The sequence below is a fragment of the Aphelocoma coerulescens genome, chromosome 8 (genome assembly GCF_041296385.1).
Source record: "Aphelocoma coerulescens isolate FSJ_1873_10779 chromosome 8, UR_Acoe_1.0, whole genome shotgun sequence".
NCBI lineage: Eukaryota > Metazoa > Chordata > Aves > Passeriformes > Corvidae > Aphelocoma > Aphelocoma coerulescens.
This window is the reverse complement of record NC_091022.1, coordinates 4616855-4636721: the sequence shown is the minus strand read 5'-3', so window position 1 is coordinate 4636721 and position 19867 is coordinate 4616855. Positions and strand designations below refer to the sequence as shown.

Here is a 19867-nt window from a genome sequence, read left to right as displayed (position 1 = left end):
TGCCGGGTGTGTGTCTGTCCTGGGCAGTGTGGGGGTCCGGGATATGCCGGGTGTGTGTCTGTCCTGGGCAGTGTGGGGGTCCGGGATATGCCGGGTGTGTGTCCTGGGCCGTGTCGAGCTGCGGTGCCGTTGCAGTGCCCGGCGAGTGGAGCCCCTGGGGGCCGTGGGGGCCGTGCAGCGCCACGTGCGGGAAGGGCACCCAGACGCGGCTGCGGCTCTGCGCCAGCCCGGCCCCGGCGCACGGCGGCCCCGCCTGCCGGGGCCCCGACACGCAGCTCCAGCTCTGCCACCGCCGGCGCTGCCCAGGTGAGACCAAACTTCTTCCCTTCCCATCCCCGCGTCTGCTTCGGGTGTGGTTAACACTTTCTGGTTCTAAAAGTCTAATTCCTGAAAACACTCCCCTTCAAGCTTTTTATTGTCACTGACTCTGTCACTACTTAGCATCTGCTACAGACCCTACAAATGGGATTTCTTTCCCTGTCCTTGTTGCTTTACTTTACGGAAGCTGCGTTTTCAATTATTGACAGTTAAATGATAGGTTTCCTAAATATTTATTTTAAAAATTTTCTTATGTTCTGTTATTCATTTATCCTTTTCTTCCACATTTCAGTGAGTGGATAGGAAAAATCACAATCCTGAAATAGGACTTTTATATTTAGCTGAGTGCAGGGATAACGGAGGGAAATTCCATGGATTTGGAACATGTCAGAGTGAGCTTTCTGGCTTCATGCTCCATCCTGCCAGATCTTACACTGAGTCCTTGCTGTGACCAGGAAGTGGTAGAAGGGAGAATGACCTTGTGATGGTGGACCTCAAAGCCCATCGAGTCCCACCCCTGCCATGGGCAGGGACACTTTCCACTAGCCCAGATTGCTCCAAGCCCCATCCATCCTGGCCTTGGACACTTCCAGGGAGCCAGAGGCAGCCACAGCTTCTCTGGGCACCCTGTGCCAGGACCTCGCCACCCTCACAGGGAACAATTCCTTCCCAATATCCATCTAACCCTGCACTCTGGCAGTGGGAAGCCATTCCCTTGTCCTATCCCTCCAGGTCCTTGTCCCGAGTCTCTCTCCAGCTCTCTTGGGGCCCCTTTGGTTACTGGAAGAGGCTCTAAGGTGTCCCTGGAGCCTTCTCTTGCCCAAGTGAACACCTCCAGCTCTCCCAGTCTCTCTCCAGAGCAGAGGGGCTCCAGGCTTGGGAGCAGCTCTGGGGCCTTCTCTGGACTCTTTCCAGCAGCTCCAGGTCCTCCCTGTGTTGGGCCCCAGGGCTGGGGCAGCTCTGCAGGTGGGGTCTCACCTGAGCAGGGCAGAGGGGCAGAATCCCCCCTCCCCTGCTGCCCACACTGGGGGATCAGCCCAGGGCATGGGGAGTTCTGGTCCCACCTCACATGGCCAGGGCTGGTCCAGCTCTCACCCACCAGCACCCCCAGGTCCCTGGGGAGAAATCCCTGAGTAGCCGAGATGCTGTAGAGAGCCAGTGACATCCACGTTCAGTTCTCCCTGATGCAGCACTGCTGTGCTGTGTTACTCCTGGAGTCAGAGGCTGTAGCTGCCATGCCTCTCTCTGCAGTGGATGGGAAATGGTCCCTGTGGAGCAGCTGGAGCGCCTGCAGCGTGTCCTGCGGGGGAGGCAGCAGGCAGAAGACGCGCCACTGCTCCGACCCAGCCCCGCAGTTCGGGGGACACAAGTGTGAGGGAAGTGACATACAAATGGATTTTTGCAACAGTGATCCTTGCCCAGGTAAGTGCTTTGGGTTGGGCTTTTCGCCCACTCACTGGGTTTGGTTCTTTCCTTTTGGGAAAAAAAAATAAGAAGGCACTCGCCAACAAAAGTATTTTCCTAGCTTGACTGTCTGGTTTTAAATCCCAGGGGAAGATCAAATCTGACTTATTCTTGCAGTTCATGGCAACTGGGGCCCCTGGAGCAGTTGGGGAACTTGCAGTCGGACGTGCAATGGGGGCCAGGCGAGGCGGTACCGGAGCTGCGACAACCCACGCCCAGCCAGTGGCGGCAGGGCCTGTGCTGGGGCTGATGTGCAGATCCAGAGGTGCAGCACGGACCTGTGCCCAGGTCAGTGCTCACAACAGCAGCGGGAATGCAGCTTTCTCTGCAAGGAGCAGGGTATATGTCACATAAGGAATGTTGACCATCTGTGGAAGTGTCCAAGGCCAGGTTGGACAGGGCTTGGAGCAACCTGGGACAGTGGAAGGTGTCCCTGCCCATCGCAGGGTGAGCTTTGAGGTCCCTTCCAACCCAGACCATTCTGGGATTCTGTGTTTCTGAGGGCAGGAGTGTTCACACCTGCCCATTAAGATGGTTTAGTTGCCCTTTGAGCTGTTCCTTTAGAACCTTGGTTCCTCCATGAAGGAATTGACTTCAGCATAACCGATGCAGCCTGAAACATTTAAACTGAAAAATTGCTTTCTTCGTTCTTTATGCTGCAGTGGATGGAAATTGGGGGCAGTGGCAATCATGGAGCCAGTGCTCTGCTTCCTGTGGAGGAGGAGAGCAGACCCGGGTGCGCCTGTGCAGCAGTCCAGCTCCGTTAAATCATGGCCGTCCTTGCCCTGGGGACTCCTCCCAGATATCCAGGTGCAACACCCAAGCGTGTCCTGGTGAGTATTTACAGCCTGCTCGCAGTGACAGTGTGGTGAAAGCCTGTGGCACTTCTGATTTCGCTGGTGCTCTCTCATCTTGGCAAGTTGACCGGGTAACTTAATATTTTGGGCTTAAATGTGCTCTGCAACTTAAGCTCAACTCTCTCTCCCCTAAAATACCCAACAGCGTGTATCACACGGGGTTGTGTTTTGCCTCTCCCCGCTCCCCTGCACAGGTGGGCCTGCACGTGCCAAGGGTAGCATCATTGGCAATATCAATGATGTGGAATTTGGGATTGCTTTCCTGAATGCCACGGTAATGGACAGCCCGGACTCTGACACCAGAGTGATACAGGCAAAGATCACCAACGTCCCTCGGACCCTTGGTAGGCCTCTTTGACTTTTATCAATTTTTTCTCTAAATACACCAACACCTGTGGTCTTCTGGTTTAAATCTGAAGGGTTACACTAGTTCTAAGTCTTCATATTCAGCTCCTCTGCATATGGGTCCGTGTTGAGATCAAAGCTCCCTGATGTTCTGTGGTGTTTCCTTCAGGCCCAGCGATGAGAAAGCTCATTTCCATACTCAGCCCAGTTTATTGGACAACTGCCAAAGAAATTGGGGAAGCAATGAATGGGTTTACACTCACTGATGCTGTCTTCAAGAGAGAAACTCAGGTGGAGTTCGCAACTGGTGAGTTCCCTGGGATAGACCAGCTCTTTCTGTGTCCAGTAAGCCAGACAGATGTTGCATTTCTGAAAAGACAGAAGGGGACCATTGCTGAAATTTGGGTCTTGTGCTTACACCAATATTTTCAGACTGACTGTGGCCTTCTGAGGCTTTATTCCAGCTTTTAGAGCTGTAATTTGAAATGTGTTGTGTTTTTTCTCATGGGCATGGTACACCTTACAAAATATAAGTATAAATAACTAGTCAAGGGACTCCAGTTCAGATCCCGTGTGGCTATTGGGAGTCTGTGTTTGGGATGTTTGATAAATCAGCCTGCTGTTAAACTGCCAGGTGAGATCCTGCGCATGACACACGTTGCCCGCGGCCTGGACGCGGACGGGGCCCTGCTGCTGGATGTTGTTGTGAGTGGCCATGTGCTGCAGCTCCAGTCGGTGGCTGATGTCAGTGTCAAGGTAAAGCTGCTCCAGGTACCACCCCTGCTCTCATGCATCTGTACTCCTCTCACCCAGAGGAAAGCAGGAAACACTGAGTCCTGAAACCTGCTGTACTGTATGTGACTTCTTTTGTGCTTGGTTTAACTGATGATGCTGATGTTGCCTTTGAAAGCAGAAAGTTCCCATGAGGTGTTGGTCTCTCCAGAGTGTGAGATGTTGGCAGGTGGTGTTGAGGAGGGTCTTCAGGGCAGTTATTGATGGCTGGCATGTCAGTGTTGCTTTGGGCAGAGCCAGAAAGGTGCATCTTTAACCTCTCTGACTTAGTGATTAGTAGGAGGTAACCAGTATTTTACTATATTAATCCCACCATGCAATAAATACACCTGAAGTTACTGATATTTTGGTAAACTGCAACATGTTGTATGTCCAATATTTACACCCCTCTTCAGTGGCAGAATTCTTCTCTACCGATTGTTTATTTAGCACATTTGTCAGCATCTGACTTCGAATAAAAGCCAAATATTTAGACCTCAAAAAATTGTTACTGAGTAGTAAGATATTTTTTAGAAATTCTCTGCTGTGGCCTCCATCATCAGGATCCTCGGTACATCAGTCTGTATCTTTTTTAAAGTAATAGACCAGGCAGTGTTAAGATTCAACAGCTAAAATAGAAGTGAAAAGGACCCATGTGTGCAGTACCCTGTGCTCTGTGGTTAAGATAAGCCCCTTTTCTCTGAACACATCTCACAGCTCTGAAGTACAGGCCCAGGTGGTGCTGGTGTGGGAGCAGCTGAAGGCCAGGGTTCTGTTGCAGGATTACACAGAGGACTACATCCAGACGGGCCCTGGGCAGCTGCACGCGCACTCCACGCGCCTCTTCACGGCAGACGGAGTCAGCGTTCCCTACACGTGGAACCACACCATCACCTACGACTCCACCAAGGGCAAGATGCCCTTCCTGGTGCAAACACTGCGGGCTGCCTCCATCACAACCGGGTACAACCCGCTGGAGGAGGCCGTGGCTTTCAAAATCCAGGCTTCCATTGCAAAAGGTATTGTTCTGGTCTTTCCCAGAAATCAAACAATGGGAAAAGAGTATCTTCTCTTCCTAGAATTCATTGAGTCACCTGTAGTCTCAAAAAGAAATTCTGTGAAACTTGGGTAGCTTTAGTGTAGATCCCAGGACCTACAAATCTTGTTGATGTACCCATAAATTAATTATTAGTTAGCATTGCTAACTGCTGGCTTTTATGAACCTGAGTGACCAAAGGGGATGGGCATGGATTTGTGTGAGCAGATTTTCCTTTGAGAAGCCCTAATTAATGAGAAAACTGGCCTGTTACTTTTTTTAACACTATTTGGGCTTTTTTTTTTTTTTACATTGTAGGGAAATTAGTCTGGTTTGGAAGTAAATGAAACAGTGGGGTTGCCTGCCTGCCTCAGTCTTTCTTTTCAGTAACAACATTCTAAATTAAGTAAAATAAGGTTATTCCCACTTGCCAGACTAGGGACTCATTGTACAATTTGAAAACCGAGTACGTTTTTTTTTTAATTTAAAAAGAGATCTGATAAAAGGAAGTCTCCCGGTCAAGATATGCTTGTGATTAGATCTGGCTAAGCCTTTACTGAACTTGGATTTATTTCCTCCAACAATTAAGATACTGGTGTTTGGGATTTTTTTTTAATTTAATTTTTTAAATTCCAGTTTTCAAGCAGCCAAAGCCCTCTGGCCTTTGAGGAGTCTCTCCCTGAGTTTTCCATTGCAGTTCATAGTACACACTTGTGTTCTTCTACAGTGACCTCCTAAGTTTTGTGACGTGCTGGTTTGTTTGGTTTGGGTCTATTGTCCTCCATTTCTGTGAAGTCAAATCGAATGGTCTTTATTCTTTCAATAAGAAACTTTGCAGCATGCATTAGGCTGGGATGGAACTTGCAGCTCACTCTGAGGGAACCCCCAACCTGTTCAATGTTATTCAAACCAGCTCAAGCCATGTAATACTGGCTTTTAGTGACCAAGTAGTAAAACCACTAAAGGCTGGATTTAAAAGTTTCTGTTTTGTGGTGAAATATAATAAATATTGTAAAATTGCTGGGCTGGAATTCTTAAAGTAATGAAATGGCCATATTTTTATCCACAAGTGGCATGTGCTTCCTTTATCATACAGGGGACCGGAGCAACCAGTGCCCTGCGGGGTTTGCTTTGGACTCGTCTGGGCCTTATTGCTCAGGTACTGACTGACACGGGTGGGTGTAACCATGGAGTCCTGGCGTGGTTTGGGTGGGAAAGGGCCTTAAAGATCCCCTATTTCCACTCCTGCCATGGGCAGGGACACTTTCCACTAGCCCAGATTGCTCCAAGCCCCATCCATCCTGGCCTTGGACACTTCCAGGGATCCAGAGGCAGCCACAGCTTCTCTGGGCACCCTGTGCCAGGGCCTCCCCACCCTCACAGGGAACAATTCCTTCCCAATATCCCAGCTAACCCTGCCCTCTGGCAGTGGGAAGACATTTCCTGTGTCCTATCCCTCCAGGTCCTTGTGACAAGTCCCTCTCCAGCTCTCTTGGAGCCCCTTTAGGCACTGGAGGGGGCTTCCTCCATTAAGCCTTCCCTTCTCCAGGTGAACACCCCCAGCTCTCCCAGTCTGTCTCCAGAGCAGAGGTGCTCCAGCTCTTGGAACATCTCCATAGCCTCCTCTGGACCTGCTCTAAGGTCCACCTTGTGCTTGTGGCTCCAGAGCTAGACACATTATTAAACCACCAGAACCTACATCCCCTTTATTTAGAGTTCAAAGTATGTACTTCAAAAAGTGTGAGTTATCCTTGCTAAAAGGGTGTGGATCCAAGGGTAGTTGAAGACTTTACTTCTGTCCTCACCTACAATATGAGTAGTGCCCAGACGGCTTTTACATCAGTACCTCAGGTACACTTAGAGGACACAGAGCCTCAGGACTTGGGTGACCTGTGTGGAGGAAAGGATGGGTGTTGGCACCTCAGACAAGAGCCCACATATTCCCACTCGGGGGATGGAGGTGGAGAGAAGTACATGAGCACCTTGGCTGTCTCTCTAGAGTCAGGGTTATTTTAGGGAGAAATAATCAGAAATTATTTTGTGGACTTATTTCATTACCTCTTGAAAGGTTGCAATTGAAGGGAATTGCTGGATCTGGTTTTGTCCTGTGGGCTTTCCCAGTTGCACCCCTCTGAGGAAGGATCAGACTGGAGTAGTTTCTTCTGAAGTCTCACTGGTTTTTCAAATATTTTCTTGTTCCAGATGAAGACGAATGTGCTGTGGGAAATCCTTGTTCCCACACCTGTCACAATGCCGTGGGATCCTACTACTGCTCCTGTCCCAAAGGCCTCACCATCTCTGCTGATGGCAGAACATGTCAGGGTAAGAGAGGTGCTGCTGGGGATGGCTTGGATACAAATCCCCCTTAGATAATTTTAGGCTTTAAAATGCCTTAAAAGGCATTTAAATTGCTAAAGAGAGGTTTTATTTGGGCCATTTTCTCATTATAAGAATACAATTCATTGGTGGTATTCTAATTATTTCACAGCTGAATGTTTTTGCAGTCAGGTGTTTCTAGTTGCTGGTGCTGAAGGCACTGGTGAGTGTGTGTCCCCTGTGCTGGCTGTGCGGGGTTTGCAGCTCGTTTCCATTGCAGACATCGACGAGTGTGCGCTGGAGGGCCACAGCTGCCACGCGGGGCAGGAGTGCGAGAACGTGCCCGGCTCCTTCCGCTGCGTGCTGCGCTGCGGGAGCGGCTTCCGCAGGGCGCCCGACGGCTTCAGCTGCCGAGGTACGCACGGGCTGCGGGAGCGGCCATCAGCTGGAAACGCTGCTCTGCAGCAACCCACACTCACTTCAGAGGGGCGTCTCCAAGCATCTGTCAATTTTGATTCTTAAGGTTGTGGATTTTTGGGGCATGGGTTTTTCTATAGGTTTGTTTTGGTTTTAATCTTTTGTTTCTTCCGTCTTTAGAAATAAATTTAAAATCCCATCAGAGAAGAGCTTAGCATTCTTGGGTTTGTGTCCTGTGTGCATTTTCTTGTACAAAGATGGGAGAGCAGCAAACACTGCTGAGCAGAACTCAGCCAAACCCTGCTCAGGTAAAGCCCATGGGGCAATTCCGAGCCCTGGTGTCAAGGATTTGTGTTGTTCCGCAGACGTTAACGAGTGTCAAGAGTCCAACTCCTGCCATCAGCGTTGCTTCAATACCATAGGAAGTTTCCACTGTGGCTGTGACCCAGGATTCCAGCTGAAGGGCAGAAAATGCGTGGGTAGGGATGAAGTTCTGAATGTCCATTCCCCCTTTCCAACAGACAGAGTTCAACATTTATTTGTTGCTCTATTTATTTATGAAAGAAAATCCTGCTATGGATGATACACTTGATGTATATTTTGGAATTTGTCAAGCAGTACTAAAGCCAGAGGCAGCAAGAATTGGGCTGACTGATCCACGTGCATGAAATTATTCAGTGTGTAGACACGGTAATTTCATTACATCATTGAGTGCAATCCTGCTTTTCTTTTGGCTTTTGTTTGAATAAGATGTCAATGAGTGCCGGCAGAATGTGTGCAGGCCTGATCAGCTCTGCAAGAACACCCGTGGTGGCTATAAGTGCATTGATCTGTGTCCCAGTGGAATGACCAAAGCAGAGAATGGGACTTGCATTGGTGAGTAGAAGCATTAATGCACTGTGTGCTGATGGGAAACACAGGGACAATGATGAGGTTTAGTTTTTTAAATAATCCTGAAGATTGTCCATCTCCACTTATTAATATCTGCACATATTAAAGCACCAACTTGTTTTTGCTTATGGGAACATCTGTATTTAACTTTTTTTTAAATTAAAAAGCAGTGTATCCTTGCCACCTCTAGTTCTCCATTGTTCTCAAGCAAGAAGAGTAGATTTTTCCTTGGTGTCTTTTCTGTGTTGGCACCTTGATTTCTCTCAGTTATTCATTGACTGAAATGTTTTGCCCTGTGTCTGCATGATTTCTTAAGAGTTGGGCTCAGGAGCTCTCAATCAAGATCACAGGTCCCTGCTGCTTATCAGGGAGGGTTTTAAGCACAGTGGATGTTGTAGATGGTACCAAAGCTTTTGTTCCAGCGGGGGTCATGGAATGATTTGGGCTGGAAGGAACCTTAAAAATCACCTATTTCTCCCCCTTGCCACGGGCAGGGACACCTTCCACTATCCCGGGTTGCTCCAAGCCCCATCCAGCCTGTCCTTGGACACTTGCAGGGATGGAGCAGCCACAGCTCCCTCCCGCAGTAAGGACTGTGCAGAGCTGTGACCGTTCCCTTGCCGTGTGCTGCAGATGTTGACGAGTGCCGGTCGGGGTCGCACCAGTGCCGCTACAACCAGCTGTGTGAGAACACCCGCGGCAGCTACCGCTGCGTGTGCCCGCGAGGATTCCGCGCCCAGGGCACGGCCAGGCCCTGCGTGGGTAAGCTGCCGCTCAGTCCTCTCACACCTTTGCTGCTGCTTTTGCCTGGCTTTCTGCTGCAACACACCAGCAGTGCTATCCCTGTGGAAGACCATGCTGTAGAGACAAGTTTGCTCTGCAGTTCCAAACTGCCCATCCAAAACAAAGTGTTCCATTCTAAACAGTCAGAGCTAAATGGTTCCAAACAGAGATTGGTCTGGGGCCGTACTTTGAAAACAAATTGTAAGAGGGTCTCAGAGCACTGGTGGATGGATGTGGCAAGTGACCACTCCACAGGAGCCTTCAGTTATAAAAATGAGATGGGGTTTGTTGATGTGTCTGGCTGTGCCTTGGCCTGCCCTGGCTCTCCCTGGAAGGCAGTCACACAGAGAGTCATGTGGGTGCCCCTAGGGAGCACACCCCAAGGAGCTGCAAGAGGCCCGACAGACCTAGAACTGAGTTTGGCTCCTGAACATCCCAAACACAGCTATTCCCCCACCAGGACTGCCAGGGGTGTTCCTCAACAGGCAGAGCACAGTGCTCCCTTCCTGGCATGAGTGACTCCCAGCAGGGAAGAAATAGGACTCCTGGCACTCACAGGAATGCCAGCCACGTAGTCACTCCCTGTGCCATCTTGGCATAAAGCCACACAGGGTTTTCTCCCACATCATGGGAGGCTCTGGAGCTCGGACATGGGGAGCAAGAAAGTTTAATGTGTGGGGCCAGTGCAAGTGGATAAGCAAATTCCCTTGGCATTTAAGAGACTTCAGGAAGGCAGTAGGATCATTTAGAATCATCTTTACTACATTTATGTCAAATATTCAAAGTATAAGAGCTGACCTACCCTGATAATGAGGATTTCTGAATGTGGGTGTGTGACACTTACGTGAGGTTGGTTTCAGTTGCTGTAAGGTATCATGTCAGAAAAGCATTCCTCCCTGTTGACTTCTTCAAGGTTAGCTCTCCTAAGTGATAAATAGTTATTTTCTTTTTTCTTTTTTTAACAACCTAAGAGTTTGGACTGTCAAAAGCCAGGAATGTTTGGGATTTTTTAAAGAGAGATTAAATTGCACTAAGTGGTGTTTGGCTGTAGACCAAGATATTACTTCTGCCATCTGCCTCTGTGCTGAAATAAAACCAATCCCAGACTCTTAACTTATATTTAAGCCATTTAAACTTCTGACAGGAAAAAGCCAGATAAAGTCTGGGACTGTAGGTTTTCACAAAACACCAGCAGCCTTAAAGCTGCCTTCTGACCAAGGGCCACTGAAACCTCTCTCCTAAAGTGTTTTTATCCTTTGAATTTTTACGTTCCTAAAAATATATTTAAAATATAGATTCATCCAAAGTATTAGTTTTGTTAATAAAATCCAGTTTTTATTGTCACTGTTGACAGTGAGCACAGGGAGGAGTTGAAAAGTAAGTAGGGCCCAGACTGAAAGAAAAGAAGTGAACTTTGCTCCTGCCAGTCCCATTTTTACCCTGGGTAAAGTCCCTTGTGCCACCATTCCCTTTTTTGTTTGTTGGACGGGGATAAGATGCTCCTTTGTGACCCCCACAGATCTCTGTGTGCCCATTTATCTGAATTACAGCATTTCTGGGAGCTGTGTTGTTTTCTCTCCTTTCCACATAGGTGGAAGGGCTTTGCTAAAAGCTGCTATAATGCAAATAACACATGCAAGGCTATCTAGAATATACAATCAGGTATTCTCAAATTAAAGAAAGTCTTAAAACGTAGCTATTTCAATTTCAAAGTAATTTTACCCTGTTCTTGTAAATATTAGGGTTCCCATGCCTCAGTGGCCTCTTCTCACAGGGGCAGCCCTGGAACCAACACTGGTGACTCCGTGCAGTCAGTTCTGCTTGTATTGCACAGGCTGCTCTTGCAAAAGAAATTGTTCAAATTTTCACCTGTTGTCTTTCATAATTTATATGCTAATCTTCTACTGCTTATCCTCAACTTGTTCCAAGAACATTGGTTGTCATAAAGACATCAGTGTTAATATATTTTAGGCAGGTACAGAATGTAAAAGTCAGCACTTGAATGCTAAGGAAATGATGAGTTTGTTTTCTTTTACGTGTATATGAAGAATAAATTTTTCATCTTAAGCACATCCTGAGATTAATGCACTTAAAATTCAAATTAGTTGTTGCCATACTTAAAGTGAAATTCTTGTTTGTAACACCTGAAAATTGCACCCTAAGGATAATTCCACGAATACTTGAAGTTTCAGTTGTGTTTGGCAAATAACAGTTGGAAAATATTTAAACAGTCTGCAATTTATGCTCCTGGATTTACAGCTATTAAAGCATTTAATTATTAATATCCCCTTAAATGTATCAAATATTAGCAACTTCATAAAAATGCAGTCTAATGTTCTACTATGTTTCTTACAATACTGATTTTTAAATACTATTCTCATGAATTTGTGGCTTGGAGAGTACAAACTGTGCTCAAAAGCCTCTGTTCAGAGGGGATCCAAATGAAACTGTAACAACACTGGATTAATGGCATTTTAACAACAGTAATTGAAAGAATACACACTACTATAAAATAATTAAACTGTTGTTGAGTCGCCATTAAGATCATCTTTAATTTCTAGTAGGAAAATTTTTATAATATATGTCCATTTTAGATATGTTGTGATGTATGTTATTAGTAGGTTTTTTATTTCTGGTCATTGCAGAGTTGTTTGGAATTAGCAGATTTTTGTCTTTTTCTGGTGAAGAAATATTAAGTTTGAGAAGAAATACAGTGTGTGTCAAATTTCCAGCTGAGTCTGAAGTAACTTGATAAAAACTATAGAAAACTTCTTTCTGGTAGTATCAGAGAGACTGTGGGAGAAGGTCCTGCAGTCCCAAGAGCACTCATAGTTACTTGGAGGGAAGGACACTCAGCATGTTGTACCCTCAAGGCCTTTGCCATACTTTGTATGCTCAGCACTCAGTTTTGACTTAAGGATGGGTATTTACTTCTGGGGTGGCTCAAATAACTTTGGATTGCAATTTAAACAACTATAAAGAAAAAGGCATTGCTTAGGAAAATAAAAATAATTCTATTTTTTAATTGTCCAAAAGTGAATTAATATGTAAAGTCTCCAACCTGTCACAGCTGGAATGACCAGTAACAACATGAAAAGTTAGAACGTGCCCAACCCCCTGGATCCCTGGAAATGTCCAAGGCCAGGCTGGGCGGGGCTGGGAGCCACCTGGGATAGTGGGAAGTGTCCCTGCCCATGGCAGGGGGTGTGACTGGCTGAGCTGTAAGGTCCCTTCGACCCAAAGCATTGCATGATTTTATGAATTGCCCAACATGAGGCACAGTAACCACATTGGAGCCTGTTGTACTTCCCTCAGTGTGGGGTGTAGGGAATTTCTAGCACTGAACTTCTCTGGAATGCTCTGTGTTAAGCATCCTCTTTTAAAGAAGGGCCCAGCAGCTTCTCCCACTCATCTGTGGAGCACTTAAGGAAAAACCCCAATTGCTAAGAGAGTATGGAGCAGCTGAGGCTGAAACGAGGCTTCAGCAGGGCTCCTGTCCTCGTGAGCACAGTGGCATCAGCCTGTGGGAGAATGAAGGTCTCTTACAGTCCAGGGCAGTGGATCCTGCCTGCTTGGCATAGTGTTCTCCATGTTTTACTGCCTCCAAATCTCCCTTTTATGTCTTCATCTTGTTCCTGAGACTGAGATATGTATCTGTGTGTATATAAATGTATAGTTATGTGTTGTTGTTTGTTTGTTTTCTCTCCTTTCCACATGGTTTGGGGCTCTGGATCATGTCACATGAGCAGACATTAATGAATGTGAACAAGTGCCTAAACCCTGTGCACTTCACTGCACCAACACCCCCGGCAGCTTCAAGTGTTTCTGTCCACCTGGGCAACAGTTACTGGGTGATGGGAAATCTTGCGCCGGATTGGAGAGGGTGCCAAATTCGGGTGCCTATTACAGTAGCTATAACTATGCTCAATTCTCCCCTGGGAGAGACAACCAGCAACTGCAGCACTATTACAGGCACTCCTCAAATCTCTACAGCTCCTTCTCAGAGTATAGGAACAGCAGAATACCTTTCTCCAGGACTAGAAGGAACCTTAGAGAAACTTGTCCTGAAGGCTATGAGGCAAGAAATGCCAGATGTGTAGGTAAATGTCAGTCCTATCTTTGCAACTCTGTTTTGGGCCTTACTCTTAGGTTACTGTATGATACATACCAAGGGCTGAGGGTTTCTGGTGCTGGGGTTGTGTTTTCTATTACCCTGGTCAATATTCAGAGGGTTCTGCATGTTCTGGTCTCTGCTGTCTTGGCTCACATTGCAGCAAAAATGTTCTCAAACCTCCTTGTAACCTCTGGTTTTAATTGTGCGGTTTATTACCTGTTTGCAAAGTATTTCCCTGTGTTACTCTCTTTCTCCTGGTCACACTAGCTCACCTTGGTGAATCTTCTCACACTCCAAAAACCACCAGCAGCCCCAGTCTAGTCACAGTGCTTCTGTCAGACTCCCACTGGCAGCAGTAATCTGTGTCAGAAAGGTTTGCAATAAACATTTTACAAGCGAGCACACTGGGCCCAGTGCCAGCAGTGCCACAGGACGGTCAGTCACTGGCACACAGGCAACAGGCACAGAAGCTTTTAAATTATTATTAAGTAAGAAAAGGGGTTGCAATGTAATTTGGTCCCTCAAACAAACGGGTTCATCACGAGTTTGGCAGTGACAGCACAGGCACTTCTCCCCTGAGGAGGAGATGGGCAGTTAATGGGAACTGGGAAGCTCCGCCCCTGGTTTTTGGAGGGATGTTAAAAATGAATTAATTATTGGAAATACGCTTTTCTTAAGGCAGACTTTGCCAAGTTAACTTGTGTTTTGAGTATCTCAAGCAAATGACACTTCCCAGTAGGCATGACATCCTTTCAGGTAAATAGTGATCTACAGCAAGGTTCTAGCAGCCAGTACTGCTGGGATGATGCAGCAAGATGTAATGGTGAAAAACATGGATAGACTTTTAATTAGTAAAAATTAAGGATGGGCAGACATTAAAGCTTGTATTTAAGCTACGAAGAGGTTTCAGTAGTCATATCCATCTGGATTGTTATGGTACAGGAGTTTAATTGAGAGGCCCAGGAATACACTGTCACTGAGGGAAGGAAGTGTTAGGCTCAATTTTGGATCTTCATTCCAGCTTCCAGTTGGAATTAGTTAATATTCCATGAATGTTAATAATATTATTATTCCATGAAACTTTCATTGACTAAATGTCTAAATTTTAAAATTACTGTTTAATATGAAAAATACCTCCAGATTATGCTTTCGTTAAAGAAATTTTTTTCAATAGACAACCATCAGGATTTGCTAACAGCACAGGGGCTTGTAGTCACATCTGTTTCTCTTTTCTGTTTGCATTTTGATCTAATGCAACCCCTGTCAGTCAGAGGGGAAGCAAAGACCTTACTTCCACTGATTTAACCATGCAAGTCTGAACTACTTTACTGCTGTCCTGAACTAGGCAGATGTTTCAAAAAGCTATTATAATTATAAATTATCTGTGTCTAAATCACACTAATGTGCTTTGAAAACTTTATATAATGTGGTCTGGTACTGGTACTTCTGTATTTGAGAGAGAGATTAAAAAAAAAAAAAAAAAAAAAAGAAGAGCGTTTAGTGACAGTATTCCCAGCTACCGAGACTAATTCATCCCTCTGGCATGGGCGAGGTCAGTTTAAAAGGGAAACAGCTTTGCCTGAGGAGGGAGTGGCTGTAAGGAAGACTCCCCCAGTGACAAGGCTTCTTCAGGCGAGATAGTGAGTCTGGGTGTTCCCCTAAGCACGTTGCTTAACACCTGATGATCAGACAGCTCAAATGGCTTTGGGGGCAGGACTGTGTTTGTGTGACCCTGGCAGTAGACACAGGTGGCACATCCCCCTTTCTCCCAGAGCTCTGTCTCGGTACTGCTCTCCTCAGCTGGGATCTGTCACAGCTGCTCTTCACCGAGGGGAGAAACCCCTCAAAGCTGACTTTAGTGCCTGCAGAGTTACATGGAATGGCACAGGTAGGGAGAGAGGACACTCTAGTCTTAGATGTTCAACCCCATCAGAAGAAAGATCTGGACAACTCCCACCAGCTCTGTCCATACACTTGCAGTACAGAAATAGGGGAAAAGTACCTGTGTTCATGGCACGCTGAGGGAATGCTGAGGTGTTGGTGCTTCTCTCTGCAGACATCGATGAGTGTGAGAGCAGAGACACGTGTCAGCACGAGTGCAGGAACAGCCTGGGCAGCTTCCAGTGTGCCTGTCCCTCGGGATACCGCCTCATGCCCAACGGCAAAACCTGCCAAGGTACGGAGAGCCATCCCTGCAGTGCTCGGGGAGGGCTGCAAAGAAACCAGACACAAACCAGGCCTGGGACATGGCTAAGCCACCTTTCTGAATTGGTTATGTGAGAGTCAGCATTCAAAATGTCAAGTTTCAGAAGTTTTTATATTTCACACTTTAATGTTTCATAAAACATCAGCAAACTAGACAATTGCAACTTCTAATTCTGTGACCTCACATTACACATTACACATTGAGCTCCAGTGAGCTCCAATGAGGCACATTCTGGGCTCTGCTCAGCCTTTACCCACTTCAGTTTTCACCCTTTAATTCTTCTACCAGCAGCTGATCCCTTGCATGTTTTTCCATCCAGATATTGATGAGTGTCTTGAAGAGAACATAAATTGTGGAGCAAATCAGATGTGTTTCAACATGAGAGGAAGCTACCAGTGCATAGACACTCCTTGTCCACCCAACTACCAGCGAGAGCCACATTCTGGGTATGTTTTATTCTCAGCCCCTTCTCACCTGCCCCAAGCTCAGCTCCTTAACCTGTGCTTGTTAAAGAAGAAAACTTAAGTTTGCCTGACACCAGTAGAGCTCACAGTAGCTAAAGGTAAGGCATTGACATAGGAGATCATAGAGTCACAGAGTCTTGGGATGGTTTGGGTTGGAAGGGACCTTAGCAGAACATCCAGTTCCACCCTCTGCCATGGGCAGGGACTTCCACTACCCAGGGTGCTCCAAGCCCTGTCCTTGGACACTTCCAGGGATGGGGCAGCCACAGCTGCCCTGGGGAACGTGTGCCACTGCCTCAACTGCCAGGAAAGAATTCCTTCCTAACATTTAATCTAAGTCTCTGTAATGGCCTGGCTTGCCATCAGCTTCAAAGCATCTTTGAAGCATCCTTTTAGTCATGAAAATAATGCTACAGTTTCTGTTAAGCTTTGTTATTTCCCTGTTCTGGGAAAAAAACCCATATTGATTTCTTTTAATCTTTCAATATACTCAAAGGAAAAATAGGTTGTTTCATAGTCAGAAACCATGTTCTGAGATCAAACTCAACTGCACTGATGTTTACACTGACATGGGTCATGTCCTTTGACCTCCATTAGCACTGGCAAACTGCACTAGCAAAGATTTCCTGTTTTAACTTTTGATTAATAGAAGTAAATTTTATTCTGTCCTTCATTCCAAATTCTTTATTTTATGACCTAACAGACAGATACTTCAAATGGAGCTGCCCAGAACATTTTAAACTAGGTCTTCCTATTTTAGTGTTTAAGAGCACGGTCAGTAAAACTTACCCCATGGGCTAATTACATCAGTGTAGCCAACACCTTTCTGAGATGATCCTGTGAGGCAAAAAGGGGCATTAAATGGGTTGCAGTCCTAAAGGAGCAACGAATGGAAGAGTGCATAAGCCCTTGTAGAGAGGTTTTAATCTGCAACAGGGTTAAAAGGGGAAGAACTTCTCCTCTAAGACCTATCCCAGCACTTAAGATACTGTGCCTTCTCCCTGGGCTAAAGTCTTCCGCTTCTTCTTAGGTTCTGTCTCAAAAGCTGCCCGGCCAACGACCTGGAGTGTGACCTGAGCACCTACGCCCTGGAGTACAAGCTGCTGTCGCTGCCCTTCGGCATTGCTGCGGGGCAGGACCTGATCCGGCTGGTGGCCTACACTCACGACCAAGTCATGCACCCCAGGACCACGTTCCTGATGGCAGACGAGGACCCTGCCGTGCCGTTTGCCCTGAGGGACGAGAACTGGAAGGGGGTGGTGTTCACCACGCGGGCGCTGCGGGAGCCCCGGACGTACCGCATGGGCGTGCGGGCTCTGTCCTACAGCGCCGACGGCAGCGTCGAGTACCGCACCACCTTCATTGTCTACATCGCCGTGTCCGCCTTCCCCTACTGAGCGCCGGCCCCGGCAGCGCGCCCGCGGCCGAGCCACGTTCCCCAGGGCCAGGGGGTGCTACCGCTTCAGCCTGACTGCTGCCTGCCCCACAGGGGGAACCACGGCACTTCAAAGGGTGCTATGCTCTTTTTCCTTCCCCGAGGCTGCCTCTCCAGTTCCATTGATCCAATTCAAGAGAAAGATCCATGGCTTTGAGGACCTGTTACCACTTGCTTTATTTATTACACTGGAATAGTAATTTTCCACGGTATGTTCCGAAAACTAGCAGAGAAATCCATGTAGTCAAAGCAGTAAGCAAGGAGCAGCCTCCACTGAAAGTAACTGAAGAAAATAAACCCATAATTTCAAGCGGTTTACATATTAAGGTTGCTAAGTGTTTTAAATTTTGTATCTATTAGATTTTTTTTCCTTATCAATTATCCAATAGAATTAAGGCTGTGCTATACTCTGTTGTGTGCTCAAACCCACCAAATGCCACCATGCCCAAGGGTTGCAAATGCTGAAACAAATGACATTAAAGTTTGTTTGCAGCTAGCAAATCTACAGGAGAATTTTGAACTGGTACCTTTGGTTTCCATGCAAGTGTAGAGATGTTGCTATTTTTTGGAAGAAAAAAACAACATGGCTACTTCTACTTTATAGAGCAGATACTTTATAAGTTGTTTTTACTCTGCCATTCTGGTATAGCCATTTATTTAACCCAAACCCATATCCACTGCCAGACTCCCAGCTCAGTAAATGGTCTGGGCTTTTACGCACATGGAACATTTTTCTCCAAAGGTGATGTAAGTTTGGTTCAATAATGTCAATACACTGTACACAAGTAATTTTGCCAAGATGTATTCTATTTTTATGGACGTGTATATATGTGGTTTTTCCTATGTGCATTTTCTATGCAATATCTCAAGAGTGTTTTACAGTTAAGTTTGCATAAAAGGACAATGTCAATACAATGAAAATAATCAAAAATAAAGGTTCCCATCACCTTTGAGACTGCTGGGAGTTTTATCTTTAAAAAAATTCTTTGCCATTTCTAAAGCTCTTGCCCTAAGTGTGAGGGGACAATGCAGAACCAGGGAGCAACTCCAGCTCTTTTCCCTCTTCCTGGCACTCTGGGGTAGTAAGAGATTATCACCAGCTTTAAAGTATATTTTTAGCCACAGGGACAAATTGCCTCCCAATGGTATTTTGTCTCTATTCTTGTATATTATTAAGTAACTTTTGACATCCCCACTTGCTGTGCCTTTTTCTTCCCTTTCCAGTGCACCAAGTGAAATAGTCCTGCAAAACAAGGATGACTTAAAATTACTTTGCACTTTATACAGATTTATGAGTGACAAACTTCAAATTGAAGAGGTTTGCTTCTCAGAAACATGACTTGAAAAATAAAAGCACCTCAAAGAAGATAAATTCCATTAGAAAGATATGAGGGAAGGAGAAATGAGAGTAAATTATAATAGGTACATGTAATTCCCTCAGTGTCTTTTAAGGATGAGAATCGGATTGAAAGTGATGTCCTTAAGGGAATCTAACTCCACTCCCAGAACACAAATTTCCACTCTGATATATTTCATGAGAAGGGAAAAAACCCAACAGAGTTGACAGCCTTTAAAGGCAAATCTGACCCTAAAAGAAGTAATAGTCACTTACCAGATGGAAGCCACTTGATCACTGCCACAGCCATGGCTCCCAGTTTGCTTTCTCATCCAGGCTTTCCAGGAGCCAGCTCAAGGAGGAGCTGCTTGTCCGTGTGGAAGGTGTTCCTTACCCTGAGATAGTGCCACAGGACTGAGGGACCAGTGAGATGTGGGTCACTGTGAGCGTGGTGGTTTTCACTCAGGGACTGGTTGAAGGGAAGTGCTGAATAAAGGAGAACTTGTGCCATGGCCTTCTCTTATTTGGACATCTTGAGCTGTGTTACAAATTTCTCTTCTGCTCTATTAAAAAGATTGCAAATATGTTAAATTAGATCTCAGAGCAACCGTACCTGCTGCAGCTCTACCTCCACGAGCTCCCTGGCCCTGTTGCTGACAGGCTGGAAAAGCTGCTGGGTTATCATTAGTTTTCCTGGTCTAACTTGAGAAGTGAGGGGCAGGTTAATATGTGTTTATGTGCCCACATGAACTTGGGTATTTCCTAAAGATTAAAAACCCTGCTTTCATATATCTGCATTTTAAATACAAAAAAATATTCTGCTGGTTTATTACCACTTTGGATAAGGCTGCCCAAACCTTAGATGCAATTTTCAGTGTCTGAGGGCTGTACAGTCACTTGGTCCAGGCCCCTCCGTTAGTCTGCAGCAATATTTGCACTGTTAAAAGTTTACTGCTATCCTATAAAAGGCTGATACAGTCACCACATCATCACAAAGCAGTTTGCAAATGGCCTCTTGTCACAAACAACTAACTTTCTAATAACAGCATCCTAAGAGCAAAATGTGAGAATGTTATGTTCTTATTAAAAGACACCACACCACCGGAAAAATAAT

At 46.1% G+C, this 19867-nt stretch overlaps 1 protein-coding gene across 1 annotated transcript in view; it reads left to right on the top strand.

Annotated features, from left to right (window-relative positions):
- The window catches only part of HMCN1 (hemicentin 1), a 184972-nt gene extending 166602 nt beyond the window's left edge, over nucleotides 1–18370 (top strand). The window contains exons 90-107 of the mRNA XM_069022401.1: nucleotides 136–306; nucleotides 1570–1740; nucleotides 1900–2070; nucleotides 2445–2615; nucleotides 2834–2983; nucleotides 3154–3291; nucleotides 3619–3740; nucleotides 4537–4774; nucleotides 5888–5950; nucleotides 6994–7113; nucleotides 7388–7522; nucleotides 7890–8003; nucleotides 8275–8400; nucleotides 9049–9177; nucleotides 12948–13298; nucleotides 15369–15488; nucleotides 15838–15964; nucleotides 17013–18370. Coding sequence (XP_068878502.1) covers nucleotides 136–306; nucleotides 1570–1740; nucleotides 1900–2070; nucleotides 2445–2615; nucleotides 2834–2983; nucleotides 3154–3291; nucleotides 3619–3740; nucleotides 4537–4774; nucleotides 5888–5950; nucleotides 6994–7113; nucleotides 7388–7522; nucleotides 7890–8003; nucleotides 8275–8400; nucleotides 9049–9177; nucleotides 12948–13298; nucleotides 15369–15488; nucleotides 15838–15964; nucleotides 17013–17379 — 2984 coding nt within the window. The 3' untranslated portion in view covers nucleotides 17380–18370. The remainder of the gene's footprint in view (nucleotides 1–135; nucleotides 307–1569; nucleotides 1741–1899; nucleotides 2071–2444; nucleotides 2616–2833; nucleotides 2984–3153; nucleotides 3292–3618; nucleotides 3741–4536; nucleotides 4775–5887; nucleotides 5951–6993; nucleotides 7114–7387; nucleotides 7523–7889; nucleotides 8004–8274; nucleotides 8401–9048; nucleotides 9178–12947; nucleotides 13299–15368; nucleotides 15489–15837; nucleotides 15965–17012) is intronic.
- The last annotated feature ends 1497 nt before the right edge of the window (nucleotides 18371–19867 follow it).